At 32.0% G+C, this 22,256-nt stretch overlaps 1 protein-coding gene and 3 non-coding genes across 4 annotated transcripts; all 4 read left to right on the forward strand.

The window, feature by feature from the left end:
- The first annotated feature begins 15,635 nt into the window (after positions 1–15,635).
- Positions 15,636–17,292, forward strand: LOC122573868. Its single transcript, XM_043740793.1, has 3 exons — positions 15,636–15,958; positions 16,298–16,615; positions 16,678–17,292. The coding sequence occupies exons 1-3, from the start codon at positions 15,928–15,930 to the stop codon at positions 16,707–16,709; spliced, it is 381 nt and encodes a 126-aa protein (XP_043596728.1). The 5' UTR covers positions 15,636–15,927; the 3' UTR covers positions 16,710–17,292.
- Positions 17,293–17,727: 435 nt separating this feature from the next.
- LOC122573999 lies at positions 17,728–17,889 on the forward strand. The gene has a single exon (XR_006318860.1). It is a non-coding gene; the product is annotated as a U1 spliceosomal RNA (small nuclear RNA).
- Positions 17,890–18,743: 854 nt separating this feature from the next.
- LOC122573997 lies at positions 18,744–18,905 on the forward strand. The gene has a single exon (XR_006318858.1). It is a non-coding gene; the product is annotated as a U1 spliceosomal RNA (small nuclear RNA).
- A 2,408-nt stretch (positions 18,906–21,313) lies between these two features.
- Positions 21,314–21,475, forward strand: LOC122573998. The gene has a single exon (XR_006318859.1). It is a non-coding gene; the product is annotated as a U1 spliceosomal RNA (small nuclear RNA).
- The last annotated feature ends 781 nt before the right edge of the window (positions 21,476–22,256 follow it).

Raw genomic sequence — 22,256 nt, forward strand, 5'->3', positions numbered from 1 at the left:
TATGTATGTATCTGTATTTTATAAAATTATTCTTGTATTTAGCAAGAAAAAATAAACGTTAATGTTGAGATACATATACACATATATTTGCAAGTAATATGTCCTCAATAATTTTCTCAAAAAGTCCAAAATTACTTTTTCACAATTTATAAAAAGAGATCGCGAATTGCAAATAAAGATTTCATAAACATTTTTTCTAAATTAAGCATACTAGTTTTAAGGCTGTTGTGATATAATTGAGAATCCTGTTACACAAATAGAATCAACATTTCTTAAATCAGAAATATGTATGCACACATGTGTATGTACTATGCGCATTATGTACATGTACAATGTATACATTTGATTTTATGATTCATATTGCTCTTTGCGCACTCTCGCGGTAGGAATAGAATCGAAATATTTTACGAGTTTAATTTGAACGCGTCGTGCGTGTGTGTATTCAAAATAGTGATCGTTTTTCTTTTTTCTCCCCATTTAACGAAGTTTTTATTAGGCATCATAAGCAGGTAAGCGTCATTGATATACTTTTAATACATTAATCGATACAGTGGAGTACTTTGTAGAGTATTCTCTACAAAAAAGTATTAACCTATTTATGTCGAAAAACTATTAGTTTAGTAGATAGATTAACTCTAGTTTGTCACATTCAGCGCATAAAAGACGAGAAAACGTAAACATACGTAAACGTAAACATAAGAATACTGCTCTGCGTTTTTTCCTCTTTTTTATACGTTAAATTTCATATATACCTACGTATATGTTATATTACATGTACATAAATATATACAAGTGTATGTTGTAATATATGAGCATTGAATATAGGCGCCAAATTCAAACATTGAACGGTATATAAATAATTTTTGCCATTTTATAAATAATTCTAACTATCGAATATGCACTGAATCGATAAAGTAAAGTTTTTAAATAGTATTTTTAAGTACTAAAGTATAGCAATGCGTAAATATAAGCAATAATGTTTTTTGGTTTGATACTATATTATGTATGTATATATATATATATATATATACTTGATGAGAATGAAACAAAAATTTGAACGTACGATGTATGATGCACACGTATGCGATGTAAAATGTTAAATCATACATTAATTTATACTTATTTTAAATGTTTTGATAATTTGATTCTTGTCGCAATATCGATAATATTATCTTATACAGGATATTTCGATACGGTTAATACAATCGGATACGGGTGAATTTCTTATGAGAAAATAGTTCGAAACTACAGAATAGCGACTTTTTATTTGCTGGTTCATTTTTGAGAAAAGTAAATTTGAATTTCCCGTAAAAAAATTCCTCCTATTCCTAGAATTCCTATAATAAACACATGTAAGAATCGATTCTGCAACTGTTTTGGAACCGACCTAGAATCAAAAAAATAATCCACCGAGATAGAAAGATCCCTCGTATCAATTATCCGAAATAAAGTTTAATCGCAATTGTTTAAAAAAATCAAAGTCAATATCAAAACTATTTTCACACACAATCCCCTATTTTTTATATTTCCTAAAAAGATTGAGTTTTTTACAAATTCACACAGGAATTTATTACGTTAGCTGGTCTGTGCCAATATTGTTGTTCATCGCTATGTGTATGTTCTTATTCGATATAATAAACTGTCTGGCGAACATCTGTCTGGCGAGACGAAATTCAACGGCTCATGATTTATCGTAAGACACGAAAAAAGAAAAAGAAACAAATAAAAAGCACACATTCGATATCACCAAAAGTTGGGCTGCTTAAAGGATCGCATGCATATTCCTTTTCGCAAAAGCGTGAAAGTCGAAAAGTAACTCGGTAAGAAGTTCCGTAATGTACTCGACGTTACAAAGCAATTGTTATTTCAAGGAAATAGCGTAGTAGCAAGAAGGGAAAGAAAAGAGTAAGGGAGAAGGTTGATCGTGGAGAGTTAGTTGGGTAGCATTGAGACACACGATCAAAGAAGTTTTCTAAATTCAGCCGCGAAATTAGCTTGACACTAATTTCACAAGGAAGCACGGACAAGGCTAGGAAACCAGGAAAAAGATTGGCCAAGGGGGAGGCCATAGCTCGCGTGATGCTTCATACCGACTTCGCGTGTCGAACTCTGATTTGCTTTGTTGAATCAAGTGTATACCGGCTGCTATATCGCTCACAAAAGCGAATAAGATAGTGCATTTTCCCTTCTTTTATATCTTGTTACCCACTTCGACTTCGTTATTTTCGTCAATAATTAGATTCACGATAAAACGTCTGATTGTCAGTCACTTTCTGCTATTTTAGACCTGGTACTATTAGGATCCCCGTATTAACTCACTTATTTTAATACTAATTTATGAAGTGGTAATTTAATTACATACGCTATTTTCGGTAGGAAAAAGTTATGCACAAAGTTATTTTTAACAGACGATACATATAATCTACATAAATAATATAAATATTCATTTTAATATATATCCATATTTCGTTTATATCTGCCACACTGGAGAATAGAAAATTTCGATATCAATGTTTAATTAATCCGTTATAATGGCATGATTATTTCTAAGAGTTGGCAGACAGTCATGTAGCTACGTTCTTTTTCAATCGTATTTTATTTATTTCTTACAATATATCGTACAATAACCTATTATTAGTCGTGAAATTTTTAACCATCATTGGAAAGTTAAATATATTTTCAATAACTTTATGTGTATACGGCTTTCTATTAAAAGGTTGTTGAATTATTGTTTGTCAAAAGTTCCAAAGAAATTACTCGAGTAACGATAATTCTATAGAGGATTAAAATGTCAGGTAGTGCTCGCACTGATAAATCAATGTTTTAAAAGTATTATCAATAAATACATAAAATTATCAAGCAATTCGATAAAACAATGAAGAAATAAAACATAGCTGTAATTCGAATTTATTCATCTTGAGTTTAGTTTATAGTTCGATATTGGTTTGATTATGCTGATTGATGTTTTCGATACGTACATAGTTTAAAACGAACGATGTTTGGAGAACACAAATAAAGATTTATCGATATACATAAACCACGACGTATAAATGAAATTTGGATGCTAGATACTGGTTATAAACATTGTATCCGCGTTACATCCAATAGTCAATGTATGAAATGGTTATTTGCCATATTTGGTACTTGATTTTTTGAATCAATTATTTCGAGTGTTATTAGGATAAACAGAAATAAGAATGCGATTCGTTAAAATAAGAATTTACGATAGCGTCAACGAATGAGAAAATGAAAAATATACTTACAATCGCTAGATAACAATTATTTGTTATATGAGAATTTGTTTGATTTCTCTTCGATATAAATTTTTACATACAGTTAATTACACACAAATACATATATCACTTACTTATATCGTATCGGGAAATTAACTGCTTCTCTAGATTCTCCTATTTCATCAGTATTAGCTCAAATTCGGCGATTTGTCGGATCCATAGTGTTACGAATACAGGTTGTTGGCTGTACCTATTACGTGTCCCGCAGGAATCGAATATCCCGTTAATATTTCGCTAGTCCGACAGTAATGGTAGATAGCCGAATATCGCTTTTCAGGAAAAGGAAACTGGAATTTACATGGATTTCCTTTCGTCGTTACGTCGCAATTTCTGTTCATCGTGTCGGAAACTATATAGTCTCGTATGTTCCCACGAACCTTGTATGTTTGCCAGATAAGTGGAAAGCCAGTGACGTAGGTCAAACTTTTGGTGGATTTACGGAATCTCAAATTCGTAGCAGCGTAAGCGGATCTCTGACCTCTCTGGTCAAACGAGTAAAGGTCAGTCTTGTCTGGTTTTCAGGCTAGGGGTGTAGGAAGAGGGAAAGTGTGGGATTCTCTATAGATCAGCAAGGGGACAGGGAGTTGATGGCCTCGAGAGAAAGTACGGGTGAACGAAGGGATGAAAGAGGATGGAAGTAACCTCACATTTGCCACAGACTGAACTGATGAACCACCTAGTGGATCTACACTAGTCCTGAGAGCTAGAAAGCAAAGTTACAACAACGTACCTCGTTTCATCTACCTTAGTTACTTCATTACCTGTCCTCGTTTCTACCCGTAGCTTTCATACTACATATAATGCTTTTAACCAACGAGTTGTTCGCCTAGTTAATACGTTGTGGTATAAACAACGAGTTACAGTTCATCTTTAAAAATTTCATCAACGTGATATTCCTTCTATCTGTTTCTCTAACTACGTCCACATGATGAGACGAGTTAGAGAATTTCGTCTTTCATCTCACGCAACATTAATTTACGTATTTTGTGGCAGTTTCAAATTCTCACCATTCTCATGAAATTTTCCTATTAGCAGGTATTTAATGTAGCAAAAATTTGACCGTACGATGGCTCGTCCAACTTTTATTGTCACTTTAAGAAGACGCGACTGACACGATCGTATTGGTAAAATTTGCAACCGATTTGAAAATGTACGCAGATATTGCAAACATATACTTAATGAAAAGTTACTACATAGCATGAATAACCATACCAATATAATCATAATAGCCGGGTCTCGTAACAACGCCAACAAAATTTCAAAATTTCTTTCGCACAAAACACGTAATATATCTGTAAAAAATTTCTACGAATGTTAGAGTACTTGCTCGAGACACTGTATTTCGTGTATAGAGTCATGTTAAGTAATGCCAACAAACGATACGAGTATCTGTTTTCTCTCAAATGAAAGTTACTTTCGAAAAATATCTCGTACAATTTAACTTGACCACTGTTCATTTTATCCAAGTTTACATATTAAAATTTATGAATCTTCGTCAGAATATTTGTATTTGTACTTTGATTCGTGTATTCAATCGACTTGATAGACATTTGTTTAACTGGAATCGTAAAGAAAACGAAATAGGGTTGAACAACGTGGAAAATGGTTAGAAAAGTTTATCGGCGCTAATTCGTCGATCAAACGAGCCTCGTATGCTCAACGCAGTTTACCTAAAGGTTCGGTAAAATCAATACTCCGTAAGTTTCCTAATACGAAAGGCCCGTTAACGCGATATTATCGGTCTTTTGAATACTAATTTCCACGGTATGCTGTACGTCAGATAGGTAATATTTTTTTTTTTTCGATGTTATCGGCTCGACACGTTAATGCGATGTACTTTTCGCGTGTATCAAAGATTAATGAAAGCGTACAGAGGAGAACCATGACGAATTTTTGATTAATAACGTATCAAATTGAAACAGCCGAGCTAAGAGATTCGGTAAATGCGTATATCGTAAACATAACTGGTAGACTGAACGATGAATGCTTATTGCGAGAATTACGATTTTTTCTAACTTGACAGTAAATATAAACGAATTCCGACTTTCTTTTACCTGCTACGTCTGCTCTCTATACATCCCATTACATTATAGCATGTATACTGATTGCATCATATTTACGTATAGATAATATCTTAATATTTCAAGTGCGAAATGCGCTTTATTTGCATCTTGGTGATATTACGGTAATTACGCTTTGCTATAGCGGAGTATATTCTAGGAAGGAAAAGCATATTTTATTCGCTATATCCCTGTGAACACCTTAAATGTTTGTTTATACATGCATCAGCGAATAATTTGATATATACCTATTCTATAACATATTTTTAATTTATGATCGCTAAAATCAAGCAGATTTTGTAAATTATATTACGTTGTATTTGTTACATTTTCATCGAATACGATTTCTTGACACTCTTTGCACACATTTTACTTTATGAACTAAATACGTATCGTTGACAGATGTATAACACGAAATGCATATTCATGGAGAAAAAAGATAAATTAACGTAAAGCGCTGCATACAATTTTTCAAAGAATGAATAAACCAACGATAAGGTTAAACGATGAAATTTTTCCTAGAGGTTATTATATGATATTAGGAAAATTTTATTTGAGAATATTTTTAACACGTTTTAACTGTTAATATGAAAGAAAATATGCCTTTTCAACGTTAGCGAGACATTTCTGAGTGTATCTTTGCACAACGCTGCAAGAGAAATGTCGAGTTTGCAAAATTCAGGATCGCCATATTTATCTCGTGGAAACGAGAATTTCAGCATATCAACGTAGGATTAACCGGTATCCTTACATGTTATCCCATGTACATAATACTCCAGTAATGAACGTTACCCATTAGTATCCAACACAGACTTACGTTGCGAAAATATTTTGGTTAATATCTTCGAATTAATATACGGGTACGAACAACCACTTTAATATCTATGTAGATATTTTAAAAGATTTATACGTTATGTATTGTATTATAAAACGACTGCTTCGGCGCATTAAAATTTATATTTTATTTACGTAGATAAAGTCTACAAGTACGTATATTACATACATATATGTTAACGAACAGTTCCCTTCAAAATAGCATATTCCTTTCAATAATTGTACAACGTATCGAGTACTTTTTTCACTTTTTCCTACAAATTACATCAAACTAGTAACCACCTGAATAAATAATAAACTCAATGTACTTTTTTAAATAAAATTAACCATGTATCGGTGCAATATATCGCAATACAGTTAATTCATCACTAGGGTTCCGAACTATGATTGAAATTTCAATTAAATAATGATTCCAACATTAACAGAAAGTACTTTCGAAAATTGGAAAATTCAATCCATTAATGTTATAGCCGTCTATGTTACGTTCGTACCGTTTTAACTGTAGATTTTAAGGGAGGAAAGACCTCTGCCATTCACTTCTTGGATCTTGTATGCTCGGAGAAATGTCCAATGTCACCACTCTTCGCAGACTTTCTTTGCGATTCCTTGGAAACGCGACAAAATTAGCTTCTCCTTTGCGCGAACAGTTAATTAAGTTTTTTTATCTTTCTCTTCCCTTCCCTTCTCCGGTAGGCCAGTAGTACCATTAACGTCGAGACCAGTAAAATTTCTTGCATTTAATTGCTTGACTGATATATCTGATACGCCACGTAAGCGTGAACATCGATCAGAATACCAATTACGGTATTAATACTCGATGTCTATTCAAATCATGTTTAAAACTTTTATCTTTATAATTATAATTTTACAATTATTCTACAATTTTAATATAGTTATTCTATAATTACAGAATAGTAATTGGAAGCTTCACATTTTTCATACATTTTTGAACATTCCTTTTTCATACACTTTTTAAGTATATTAATATTTAATGAAAATTTGATGTTTTACGAGGAATACCAATAATAAATGCAAGCAATAAAAAATAAACGATAAAGATAATAATATAGCAATGAAATTTAGTAATTTTTAAGTCATTAAGCTTTTCTTAAAATTATTCTTTCGAATATTCTATTCTTTACAGCTTTATTAGATATAGATATAGATATTATTCGTATTGTTTTCGTTTCTGAATTTCTCGCGTTACACTGTTATAGTTACGAATAATTATTTATTTGACTTGTATTCGATTGATTGACGAATATTGACGATTCATTTGGACTCGATTTTGGTTTAGAACAGCTTACCCTTTTTCATTCGTGCAACGATTCACTTCCGAGAAACGCTGAAACGCGTATTTATTTATTGTTTAACGAGGAGTCCATATGCCGAATGTCACGTCTCCCAGTTTATCGACCTACGAGATACGAATATTCCTTTGGAATCCGTATTTTCAAAACTATTTTCTTATTCGATGCCTATGTCATAAAAGAAGCATACCGTTCGAACCGTTGACGTTTTTAGTTTGGCCCGAGCGTTGATGAATATCATTTTGTCATTTATACATTTTATAGGTGGATAGACGAAGCTTCGAATGAATAAGATAGACCGAAAAATTCGAATAAATGATAACTCTTAATAATTACAGATTGTAAATATCGTTTCAAATTATATAAATTATACAGACATTACACAGATTATATAGTTATATTGATTTAATTGCGTTATGTATAAATCATATTTTTAGATATATCCTTTGGATATTAATTCCCATGTAAGTACATATATTATATAAATTTGAATTATAACGAAGAGAATATGATTATTAATTGCTCGATTTATTCCTTATGTATTCCATATTTTATCTGTATATTCCTATACGTATCTATATATGTGTACGATAGAATTCGTTGTACGAATAAAATCGTTTCCAAGTTCATGTAATCTTTTATGCCACATAATGTCCAACACGTGTCGTAATCTTTTATTTGACACATTGCACGTGCGCAACTGTTGCTGGATAAATTGTATTATCTGAAAATTCTTTCAGAAATTGCTTCCGTTGATCTTGAGCACGTGCTTTCAAAATGCTCGCAAATCAGAACAAATTCATTGGTGTAGGAAATAAACTCACGAGAACTGTTATACGTGTGAAAAATTTTCTACGAATTTTAAATATCCACGTTGTAATCTCATCTTTTAATATTAAAATCTATCATTTTCTATAATCCTGTCGTTCATTTCCTATAAAGAAAGCAATTTATTCTTTGTTCAATAAAATCTATATCGATGAACTTAAATTAATAAATTTATTAAAAACTTAACCCCAAAGAATTCATGGTTCGCGTTAAAGAGCTTTTTAACAGTAAAATTAAACTTTAGTAAAGTAGTCAAGTCAGTATATTTGAAATAGAATATAATTATGTTTGAGAATAATTCTACGAATGAAGTGCTTGAAATAAATTATCTTGTAACAAAAATTCAAAGATAACTCGATCGGAAATAACGACGAGAAATTGGATTAATTGCATATAATGAATTTCCGGATGAACTGTATGAATTACAAACTTTCCTCGACAGGATAGGCAGACATCGCTCTTTTATCTGATCTTCTCTTAAAGAGATTTCCTTAACTCCCTTCTAAGCTTCTGTACACACTGAGGAACAATTTTACTTTCACTCTCTTCAATCGAAACTACGAGTCACTTAGAGGTGAATGAAGGGTGGTTGACGCCTATGTATATACATACACACATATACGTGTGTACGTTGGTTCATTCATGTATCTTCTCCCGTGTGAACTCTTACTCCTCTGTAATCATATAAGCACGTGCGACATGGATGGTGAGACACACGTACAGCGACTGTTCCATGGTACATGGGACACGCTTGCATCGACTAACTGTTATTATTGACACGAGAATAGATCAGGGGTGAATAGGTTGACAAACGGGGATGAACGTTGGTAGTCACGTGTCTGGAAGTGACGCGTATGCTCTTATCAATCGATTCTCCTGATTGCACTCTATTCTTTATATTACGTTTGATTTTCACAATGGTTTTCCTAATTTCAACAACCAACAACAAAGATAGCTAATAGCGTGATAGAACCGTCTGCCGATAGATAGATATTATGTTTCGATTATTGTTAGTTGAGCATTGAATTTCACATTGAAACGTGTAAAGTGCGAGTGCGTATGCGAATTTTCATCAAATTTTTACGAATACAATTAGAGACGATATACCTAAATAGAGGTTTGTTTCACCTCTTCGATGTTATAACAGGCGCTTCACTTTGGGTAGCTTGCATATCCTTGCATATATCATGCGCATTACGTATTTTTGCATATTTAAATTTCCAATAAAAGTATAAATATTCGCAGTCGAGAATTTTATATTAGGAGTATAATATCTTCCCGTAATAGCTATAGAATTTTCTGTTCGATATATTCACAATTTTTGGAAACATAGGAAATTTTAATGTACAAGTCGAATTTCCTCTTAATAACTTTTTATTGAGTATTATTATAAATTTTATGTTAACGTTAGTATATGTACATTGCAAGATCAAAATTGTCGTAAGACCATAACGTAACGATCAATTTTACATAGAAGAAACACGTTTAAATAAATATTTAAGACAACGTTTTCCACGTTAAACATTGAATTTAGGATACGCCTTGGAGGCCTTGGATATTTATTTAAGTGTATGTTTCTACATAAAATTCATTCTTATGCTATGGTTTTATAGCAAATTTGATTTTGAAATATCCGCCGTACATTAGTATTAAAATAACATTAAGATTTCAAAATATCGTAAAATCTGTAATAATTTTTAACAGAATTACTCGTCAATCTTAAGGTTGGATACATATTGATCTTATAAATTACAAAAACGATAGATTTTTTCTTCGCAAGTATGATTATAATTATAATTAACTCTACATATCATTTAGAATGCTTGATCTGAATTTACAATTATTAAATATATTTAACTGGCTTCGAACTATTACATGCAGTGCATTGATCGAAATTGTTTTGATCGCATATCAATGCAGATAGCAAAATAAACCAAAAGGGGATTGAAAGTCAGAGAGCCGATTGAATGTGAAATGAAGAGTTAGAATTGTCTAGAAACGTGTACATGTATGGATGTACGAGTATGCATATTCACATACGGACTACGACTAAATTCCATTTCATCGGAAACAACTATGTACATACGTGTTTGTAAAATATTGAAAATTCTTAAGTGAGAGTATAACATTACAAATATTTGTATGTATACATATGTAAAACAAGCTTTTTATTTTTAAGATATATTTATTCTATAATTTCACATTTCTCGATATTGCAGCAGAGTATCGATTTATCCTATGAAAAAGGTCGACTGCGTAAAATTTATTCCTGATAATTAAATTTAATAAGAAACGAAGATTAAACGGAATAACGTTAAATATAAATTTCTGATACTCTTACATCCATGTAGTAATGTTCCTATGACCTGCCAATGAACTTTTCTTCAATTTTCTTCATGATCTACTTACAAAGGGCTATTTATTCGATACAGTATTTTTCCTTTGGCCTACATCTTTTCGATATTGTAACATAGCACAGAGCTTGGTTCTCGGACTTAGTTTGTTTACGTTGTAAGAATATAAATAATGCCCCACATTAACCTTGAAAGTCGTCCATTTTATCTATAATATCAAATGTCGTAAAGAAATAGATAAAATGTACGATAATCTGTAATATCCTTGACTGTATTGAAACACTGAACTATTATTATCCTCTTATTATCCCTTATACTTAGATCCTATTTCTAATAAATATTGAGGAACATATACATATATGTTATTTTTATAAAATAATATTCTTTCGTTTATTAATACGATAATCTAATTAACACGTTTGCTTTAATAACGTTTATTAATACGACTCTATTTATTAAGACGTTTATTAAGACGATATAATGTAAAAAGGGAAATACCTATACTTGTTCTAGGTTATAGGAAATAGGTATTTAACATTTTATTATTTTATGCAATAACATTAAGCGCGGAAGTTATACAACATAGTATTAGAAAGTTAATTGACCCAAAGAAAGAAAATGATCATTAAGACAAACAAATAAAATAACCAATATTCACGAATGACTATAGTTTGTGAATAATTATTAGAAAACTAATTATAAAAAGAAAAAAAAAACATGTGAGATACGAGAAACAATATTCTAGATATATTAAAGAAACGTTACGAACTATACCACCTAACATAAAGTAGGCTGAAATGACAAAAGAAATCTCTAGAGAGGGTAAACGATAAAACCGCAAATATTTATTACTGATATAAGGGTAACTGAACCTCGCTATCTCAGCATAAAAATTCATCCACCTCTGAAACATCGAAACAAACTGCAAGTCCAATGCTGGAGTTGTAATCAAGTCTAGATGGTTCGTACTGATTGACAATTTTCCATGACCTCTTCACCCTCCAATACCCTTTTCTACCATCAACGCTCCTCACACTATCCATCACTTCAATACCCCTCTTTTGAAATCGCGTTTCGTTTCTGTTGCATATAAAGCCGCGTTCGTACTGATTATTACGGATATGCGAAAATTGTTATTCGGATTAATCAGAATTGTACAGATTCGTTCGAATCGATGTTAATCGAATAAACGAAGCCCATACAGCAGTTAAGGGAATTACTTACGCTGAAAACGATGGAATATTTTAAAAGCCGGTTCGGTAAACGAAAGGCAATAAACAAATTGATCAGAAACAGGTTCTGCAAGCCCTTGAAACAAATATCGAAAGTAATTGAAAATAAACAAAGTTAATACAGTTCAATTTATAGGCCAAAGAGTTTATATATATGTAGCAAATGTATTTATTTTTTAATGGGTTACACTTTTAAAAATTATCTACATAATTTTTACTTTGACAATTCTCTAGAATACCATTGTTGCGTTATATATCGTCTTCTTAATGTCATAAAAATGTTCGCTCGTTTCGTTGAAAAAAGATGGTGGTCCTATTTAAAGTAGAAGAAAAGTTAGTTTCAACGTAGCAAGCATCTGTCAGGAAGGATCGATGGAAAATTTTGTAATTAGAAGAATATCTATGAGATACCTAATATTGATTGCACTTGACTTCCTTTATAATGAATTTATCGAAAATGAAAATGTAAAGGCAGAACGATAGGGTCTGGAAGCGGCTTAATGGAGTCAAGTGCTGGACGAGAAAGAACGAATAAAAAAGAAAAAGACGCGCTATGTCATCTGAAAATTGGAATATTCGTTTGCTCGATGGCAACCCCGCTTACTACGTTCGTTTATATTCGTTTAGAGATCGGTGTACAATCGGACGTTTCATGTTCTGAAGAGAAGATTAAATATGACGAAATTAATTAACGGTGGCGTCCATTTTTATACGACATATCGAAAACAGGTAGTCTCTTGATTTGATACGAAACTAAATTAAATTAAAAGAAACTACTAGCGAGAGAGAAAGGAACAGAAGTCGACAAATCCTTACAAGTATCTTAACTCGTTATCGTTCAAAAATTTTCGATATAAATCGTTGCGAAAGAACAGAATATTTATTTTACTTTTTATTAATCGCTTTTCATCCTGCCATAATAGAAATATTTTATACACGTATTTCGTATTCGAAGCTATTGATAGAACTGCGAATCGACGAGTGTAAATACGACGTGTTTTTACAGCCCTTCGAAGTTTGCCACCTTAGACACAAGTGAGCTCTTGAGTAACAATAGCGTCAAACAATGGCCACTCGGATTAAGATGTAAATTAGTTCATAAGTCACAACATTATGCAATTGTCAGCCGCCGCGAAATACCCATTGTTATGCCAATAAACTTCAAAGATTCGAGCATTAAATTACAAGTCGGAAAGGCTTTCCACTTTTATCGACATTTCTAGAACGTTATGGTACGAGCTTAATTTCCTACAATAATCATGGGTGTATGCGAAGTTGTTATTGAATTACTTTCTTCATGAAGCAACCTTATTACTCTCATAAGCTTAATGGCCTAAATGAAAGAATGTCGTTTTATTATACGCTACGACATACTCTAAAGTCATGAAATATTCCAAACGTCTTGCTAAATAATTCGTAACTGTTTCGTTATGCGAGAAGAAACTGAGAAGCATTTTTTATCAACATATTTTCTCTAACTATATTATCAATTTGTCGCAAAACTAAAAATATTAACGAAAAATGTTATTTATATCCATAGACTAGTTATATAGCCAAAAATGTCGTTTATTTCTGACTTGCTATTTAACCATGATACTGATATGACACGATTGTGTGTCAGAAAGATTGTTTGAAAAATGTAGGTAAAAATTAAAATACATCTGGATTTGTGTTTTATAATTAGCATCTTTTTTCAAGGGCCATATCTATGTATAGTAGAACAGAATTATTATTAGGATCCATAAATGACACGTTTTTGCCGCATTAGCTCACTGCTCGCCTATTTACTAAATCCAATAAGTTAGAAAAAGAATCGGTAATGAGTTCGTTCCATTATGTTACTTTTACGTTTCAGTTTCGTAATAACGTATAACTTCTGATTCTTGTAATTCTGTTGCTGAAAGCTTCCGGCAAATAATTCCGCATTCATTAAGGAGATATTATTTTAACATGCATATACGCGACGCCAGCGATTTACCAGTTAATTCATGGAAATAAAGTGGGAACTTTAGCGTTCATTATTTTCCTTTCGGGTCAAGGTAGAAACGAGCGCAGAGCTCACTGTTATTGCTTCTGTGTCCCTGGACCCATAACTATATCACCTTGAGCGTCGCTATCCGCAAACAATTAGCATAAAGATAATAACACCGTGGAAAAGCTAACGACAAATATTTCCTTATAAAAAGAAGCAAAAATTCAAAAGATTTTAAATAAAAATACGCTTAAATGTACCTACTTCTGAAAATTTGAACGAAAAGGCGCTGCACATACATGTTGTTGAATAATATGTATGTACTATAAATAGTTGCATCGTTCGATCGATTGTATCTATGCTCCTAAGAATGCTTTGGAAAATTTACAACATGCAAGTCGAGAAGATGAAAATAATCGGAGGAAATATTCTTATTCTTTAATCATTTTACAAATGTTATCATTATCTGAAATATGATACTGTTTATCTTTATCGTCCCTATGACTGAAAAATTTCTTAACCTTACGATATACTAAATATTCTATACAGTATATACAGCGTATAACGAATCAGACTCTAATAATCTGGCCTTGTTTCTAAAAGAACCGTATTATACCTTAAATTAATGAACATATTAATCCATATAGCGAATAACGAAGGTACTTGAACCGCGTGATAGGAAATAATTCATCATGTAAAAATTGTACAATGGATTGCGACTTGTTCAAACGACTTATATTTATACTACTATATGTACATTCAGTAAATGTACATGAAATTTGTAAAAGAGTTCTACAACATGTAAACAACATTTATTACAATTAATTGTGAATACAAAGAGTTCGCTGTGCTCTAAGAGTTCGTAATTTATAAGCATGTATGTATTTACTTAAAAAGGCCTGACTATGAACAAATAGTTTTCTCAATGCTTCTGACAATATCTGCTCGAGACCAAATGGAAACGAAAAGTTAACATCTGCAATCGGGAATGCCGAATGGAAAGAAATTGAAAACAAGTAAACTGGAATGAAAAATTATTATTAAATTACGTAAGGAAGGAGAATCGCATAGAGCAATCGTAGCTATTCCATACAGAATTAAACGAATGATTCGCTACATGATAAAAGTGTATAATACCGACGGAAATATTGCAAATAAATCACGATCCGAGCGTCGAAAGGAATTAGCTCTAAGAAGAGAAATTAGTTCTTCGTGAGGTAACGAAAAATTCCTTCATAATATTTACATCGAGATTGGCATCAATGATTGTTGCAAGCTTCAACAAAGAAGTATTGGCACAGTTACGCCAAAGAATTTTATTGAAAAATAATAGTGTCATCGGTTCGATAAAATGACAATAGAATAAAAAGTTTAAGCAATTTGTGATTTTAGTTTATTAATATAGCCCCATTTTGTCAACACTTAATAATCAAACATTAAGTGTTTTTTGTTAGCCGACTAAATGTATGTCACTGTAACACTGATACGTATTGAATTTTTTGCTGCGTCGATAGCAAAGGTCACGTGTCGATATCTTTGACACATAATAAAACAGTAACGTACTTACTTGCATTTAATGTTTTTCATACATCTTCTACACGTGTGTAAAGTTTAACGTTCGGGTCGTAATTCTAGATATAATATACATATATGTACATCGTGTAATTTCGTATATTTTAATCGCCTCGTCTAATGCAAACATTTCATGTGTTTGTAATCTCTGCTCGAATCTATTGTAATAAATTTCGCCTTATTCATATACTGCACTATAAATGCTGAAATTCATTTTCTTATTCTTGAATTTATTAGATCTTGTTCGTAGTTAACGAATTATTTTAACGTTCGCCGTTGGTGAAATTATGTTTAAATAAGAGTGATAGAAATAAATTTGGCACGGCACTGCAATACGCTAAATACAACATCGTACAATCATCGAATAGTTTCAGTTTGAACCGGCAACGTTTGCAAGCTCGTTCATTGATCGATTTTGGTGACTTTGGTTTTTGTATACGTAATCCCAGTTTCCTTCGCTCAATCTCGTGCCATGCTGTCGTTGTATAGAGCAATTATAATATGTATGTATACAGGTTTACGTATCAAATACACGTGTTTCATGATTTTCATGCTATAAGAGCCATAACTACCAGTATAACATAACGAATACACACATAATTAGAAGTATTGTAACTAACAGTCAACATTACTGCCATTCCTCTTTAAAGTGCCATTTAAATATGAAACATAGAAAGCGTAACTGTCAGTATAACAAGTATAACGTAGTAAACATATGTCACTGTTAATATTCTATTCTAACAATCAGTACTACTACCATCCTCTCGCTTCAAAGTTTCATTCTCAATAGAGATAAATGGAAATATAGCAATACAATTTACATGAAAATGTGGTATATTTAGTACTTGTAGTTGTCACGGTGTACACGTATGTACGTCCAGAAAACCAGCCGTCTTGTAGTTGCGATCATTGCGATAACGAAGTAAAAACTGATGTAAAGGAGGAAAATGAAAATGTATTATCGACGACGAAATTGTTATATAAAGAAGACAGCGATGGCGATGGCAATCGTACTATTTGCGCTCGAAATCGCGATTTCAATGACCGTACCTTCCCAAGCGTTTGTCACATGTTATGTTACAATCGATGTCTCGTATTGCGACTTTCTACTGTCACAGTAAATGACACGAAGAAATATGTCGTGATCGCATATAGAAACAGTAAGTAATAATAATGAATCACTCAGTACGTAATTTGATCAATGTGTTTTATCGATCCGTAGATTACTACAAACTGCGGGACGGTGAATGTTGAAGGGTTCCATGGAACTACGCTGTGACGTCGTGACGTTAATTGGCAGTACCACGAGGTTAGTAAATTCTTCGCAATTTAGTAAGCATCGATATGTAAACAATTTTATACTTGAAATTACCATATGTATACTTTATACAAATAGTAATAGATATATTCGAATGTTGATACTTTATAAATTAAAAGTAAAACGACGAAACATGTATTGCCTATGTTACGAGTGATTACCGGCAATATAATATTGTAACTCGAATAGCAATATTCTTTGATTATTGTACAATAAGTAACAAAAAAGTTATACGTATACGAGATTATAGCGAATAATATTTAAGTGATATTTTTAACTGACAATGACCAAATATATTTAATCCTCTTTTTGAATTATTTTGATATATAAAAATTGCCTGTTACACTTAGTAATTTTTATCCATAATATATGAGTATACTGTTATACAAGATAGTGTTAACACATGCACATTATACACCCATAAATATATATTATTATTAACAAATATTCTATGTGAGCTTAATCTTGTATGACATAGATTAAAGGTTATTCTACGTTAATAAACAAATGGTACATGGTTTTCTCACGTTTTACCAGTTCAACGATATTGCCTCATCTCATTTATATACAGTAGCTTTTCCAAAGAAACAAAAATTAATGCGTAGATACACAGAGTGTTCCATTTCAACCTATCATTGCAAATATTTCGAAAAATATATTATGCGTATAATAACGCAAAACATCTTTTTCCATTCAACATATCTTCTGACATAGTTATATATTATATTTTTATGTATACTCTAACAGAAAATATTTATTACATTAAATGTGTTATACATTATTTAAAATATATAGATCATATGTTATATATCTCAGAAAGAAACACAGCTTGTCTCAAAGGGTAGAACATAGTTCCTGCATCGGTCGCTATGGTGCGTTTTGAACGACTATCCATTCTCGCTTATGAAAACGAACAGTAGCTATAGTAAATACCATGGAACGCAGCAGGAAAGCATACTTACCTGGCGTAGAGATTACCATGATCAAGAAGGTGGTTTCTCCAGGGTGAGGCTCTTCCATTGCACTACGGTTGAGCTGACCTCTGCGAATACCCCTAATGTGGGTATCTCGGACGTACAATTTTTGATAGTCGGGACTGCGTTCGCGCTATCCCGGATAATTAATTTTCAAAACTTAATAAGTTAGGTTTTTATGCAATTCCTTGCGAACGAGACTTACTGAAAGTAAGTCATCTCTCTCGATGCTGCATAATTTAGTAAGTATTATATAGTTGAAAATTGAATTGAAAGGGAGGCGGCTTACTATGAAAGTAGTAGTGCATTCTAACTGTATATAAATATTTTACTGTATACTGTAATAAAAAGTGGTCAAATTCCTATCGTGTACGCAAAATGTACTCTTATCTTTAAAATTGCAGTTAATTCGTACATAACTTTTAGAGAAATATTTACAAAATTAATTTAATAGTAAAATTAAATTAAGTTAACAACTAATGAATTAAAATATAGTTCAGAAAGCTAAAAAGTACCAATATTAGCAATGTATAAAAACATGCTATATCACACATACAAACCATTAAATTCTTTTTAATTATTAAATATATATTTTCTTTGAATTTTCGGCATGCTTTATTTACCGTTTTCTTTCAATCAAATAGTATTATCATTATTTTTTTTTGGCACTTATGTAGGTCCTACAATGTCATAAAATTAAAAATTACGACCTACGAATTAATTTGTTAATATATATGTAGAAATTCGTAATTTATATTAAACATAGAAATTTAAAGGTATACAATCTAAAACAAAATCGAGATCTACAACCACATTTTGAGATTGTACGTAAAAATTGAGAATTATTATGTATAGATGGTCCTATAGATGGTTCCAAGTCGGATCAGCCTCTTAGTTCCAAAAATCGCCGTTATGCAGTGCTAGCTACGCGAACGGTTTCTCGCAGTTACGTTCGGACTCTATGGGCATAAGTAACACGAAAAACGGGACGAAAGCATACTTACCTGGCGTAGAGGTTACCGTGATCAAGAAGGCGGTTCCTCCAGGGTGAGGCTCTTCCATTGCACTACGGTTGAGCTGACCTCTGCGAATACCCCTAATGTGGGTATCTCGGACGTACAATTTTTGGTAGTCGGGACTGCGTTCGCGCTATCCCGGATGATATTATTGGAAAAAATATTCTTTTTTACAGTCGTAAAAATCCCGTGGATTGTAGAGTAAAAGTAATTTTCATTCACTCTTCTCTGTTAGAGTTTTTTTATGATAATTCTACATTGGACTCTACTAAATTATGATGTAGATGTGTTTAAATTAAAATTTGTTAACAAACTTCAGCAAACAATATACCTTTACCAATAAAGAGAAATCTAGAGAAGTTAATAGTTATAATTTTTATATGCAATTATTCGGCAGTAGAATTTTTTTATTGTCTGATTATCATTCGTTCATATTTATTTTATGAAATAAGTTTAATTCTTTTTTTTGTAAAGTACTTATTTTTTCCTTATAAGAAAGTGCCTCATGTTTGCCAATATCCTTGTGCCTGTATCGTGAATTTATGTAGCTTTAAGCAATTTTTGGAGAAGCATATAAAATCATTTTGAATTTTGCGATGGTTTAGAATTACATCTTTAACTGTAGATCCAAAGTTAACGATAAACGTCATTTGATGGCGATGAAAATAAAAATTCTTATTTTTCGGGTTGACTTGGAATTCACTTTGAATGAGTAGTTTGTCGCACGGTAAGCTGGTGTTGCTTTGAAACGACACAAACAAAAAGGTTTTCTTTAATGTAAAGATGGTTATTGTGAGAAACAAAGTTATTCCAGGGTTAAAGTTGTTACGTTGCACTACCATTTGACTTGAGCTGATTTATATGAATATTTCTGACACGGATATCTCGTATAATGTACAATATTTGGATTTTATCATTAAAAGTCACATTTTAAATAAGCAATTTACATACATAAGATACGTATGATCTTACAATATACATATTACAATAAGTTTTATTATTATTTATTATAAGTAGTATCGTTATGATAATCGGTTAGTAATGAACTTAATAATCAACCTACGATCATACTGGATGTAGCTCTTTTGTTTATATGCATTTTTCGTTATACAATTGTTTATGACTGTTTTTGGTACTTTCTTGTGTGATTTTACAAGTAATTTGTGACGAGCTTATAGGTGAATGTTTTAATTTTCCTTTCCTTATTGAAGTGGTTGCTTTCATTCCTTCTTACAAACATGTATTTAATTCCTTTTGTTTCCGAGAAGCTGCTTTTTGCACTCTATTCTTATAATTCTTTGTTTTACGATTCTGTTAGAACTAGAATATTTTCTTTACATACGTAAGTGACTTACGCGATATATAATATTTAAATGTCGTATACCGTTGTAAGCACGGTCTAACAACAAAACTATGAAATTGAAAGAAGAAATAATTAAGAACGTTCAATCGACTCAAACAACAAAGATTCTCCCTGCAAAAATGTTTAATTATTATTTCACAAAATTGTACATCGTATGTTTGTTATTTATTAAAAATAAAAGTAAAAATTTAAAAGAATTTTTAAGCATAAGCCTGTGTGAATATCACAAATAATGGCTTCGTAACTCTATGTTCATAGTTTTAAAAATGATAAATAGTAGGATCTATGTTTGAAATCGAATGTTTCAGTTATATGTTCTTAGCTTTTTATATTTCGTGTCTCGTAATCATTGTCTCATTCAAACTACTTATAAGTCTAATAATGTTCTATAATTACTATGCCAATATACAAAGTGATTAAATATTACCTTCGTGTCTCGTTTTCGTACACAACATCTGAACACGTGCATATGCCTAATAATGATTCCACATTCAAATGAACATTCTGAATGTTAATTCACGTATTTGTGCCAACAATAATAGTGAGCCAAATTATAGACAGTGGAGTACAACTTCCAAGAAATTCATACTCCATAGCTTGTAATGCGACATGCAGTCGAAGGAAATTAGTGGAAATAATTTTAAAAGTTTTCGGCTATTTGGAGAGCTTGAACGAAGTTCAGTTCGATTAAAAAAAGAGGAATATATTATATTTTATTTATGAAGTAAGCATGCTGTATATATTTAACGAAGCTGCGTTAATTTTATTGAAATTCATTTTTTCGTTTACATTACAAAAGTCAAATGTATACAAATTATATAAAAATGTTTCGTTCGAACATTTAATTTTACAAATAAATGCCAATATTTTCATTTTCGAATAAATTCCGTATATGAATAATAAAAATATTATAACAATTTATAACAAATCTATTAACGTATATTACACAAAGGAAGTTAATTAAATCTAATCTTTAAAATAAAGTTGAATTTTGCTTGGTACCTGTCATCGATGATTGTTTCTTCGGATTATGTTAAAGATTACATTAGATAGTTGTTTGAGTCGTAAGTTCGAATTACACGTTAGTTCCAAATATCACCGTTACGTAGTGCTAGCTATGAACATAATTTCTCGCAGTTGTAGTTACACCCTATGGGTTTAAGTAACTGGAAGAGCCGGAAGGGAGCATACTTACCTGGCGTAGAGGTTACCGTGATCAAGAAGGCGGTTCCTCCAGGGTGAGGCTCTTCCATTGCACTACGGTTGAGCTGACCTCTGCGAATACCCCTAATGTGGGTATCTCGGACGTACAATTTTTGATAGTCGGGACTGCGTTCGCGCTATCCCGGATGATTAATTTTCGAAAGTAAATTTGTTGTTTTAGCAGACTTTGTTGAACTTTGTTGTTTTATGTTATAGCGGTACTCTTCGTGGGTTGCAATGAAGTTTTTGTAGATTGCGTTATGGGACTCGTATATGAATCCTGGAAGTACATATGGTACTAATGGAAAAGTGGCTTCAGTTACGTGTCCCCATTCTGTATATGGTGATTAACAAAATGACAATCATTTTGTATGATTTCTAAATTATGAGATATTATAGCTTTGACATATACGTAAAACCAAATTTGGAAATTCCTTTCCGAACACAGATTTTTAATCACAGGCTTATTTTCACACTGAAAATTTAAAATCCCAATGTGATTACAATATCCGAATAACCCTCAAAGATATAATAATAAATCAACAGAATTAAGGATATGTATATGGACGTAGAATTTCGTAAGTTCCAAGTTGCTTGTAAGGAAGGATTCGATTAATATGATCGGTCGTATAACAATTATCTAATCATCCACTTGTGATTAAACTGCGATGTAACCTGTAACAAGTATTTAGACTTCTCATTAGGAAGATAATTAGAAGGGTGTACGAAATGTAAGATCACAGTGTAAAGCACAGGTGGCAGTCTCTAGTTAAACGATATGGGAAGCACATGGCCCGTTTAAGCATCCGTGTGAGGGGCTGTCGGACGTTTCCGTATGTCGGCCGCTCGAAACGTGTTGGAAGTTAACAGGCCAGCTGGTCTGGTTTAGTGGTGGTTGATGCAGGTACGGTTTGGATAGCAGCACGA

The sequence above is a fragment of the Bombus pyrosoma genome, linkage group LG12 (genome assembly GCF_014825855.1).
Source record: "Bombus pyrosoma isolate SC7728 linkage group LG12, ASM1482585v1, whole genome shotgun sequence".
NCBI lineage: Eukaryota > Metazoa > Arthropoda > Insecta > Hymenoptera > Apidae > Bombus > Bombus pyrosoma.

Coding starts and splice junctions, on each gene's coding strand:
- LOC122573868 (XM_043740793.1), top strand. CDS start 15,928: ATGCTGTCGTTGTATAGAGCAATTATAATAT. Junction 15,959..16,297: donor GTATAGAGCAATTATAATAT/GTATGTATACAG, acceptor TGGTATATTTAG/TACTTGTAGTTGTCACGGTG. Junction 16,616..16,677: donor CGTGATCGCATATAGAAACA/GTAAGTAATAAT, acceptor ATCGATCCGTAG/ATTACTACAAACTGCGGGAC.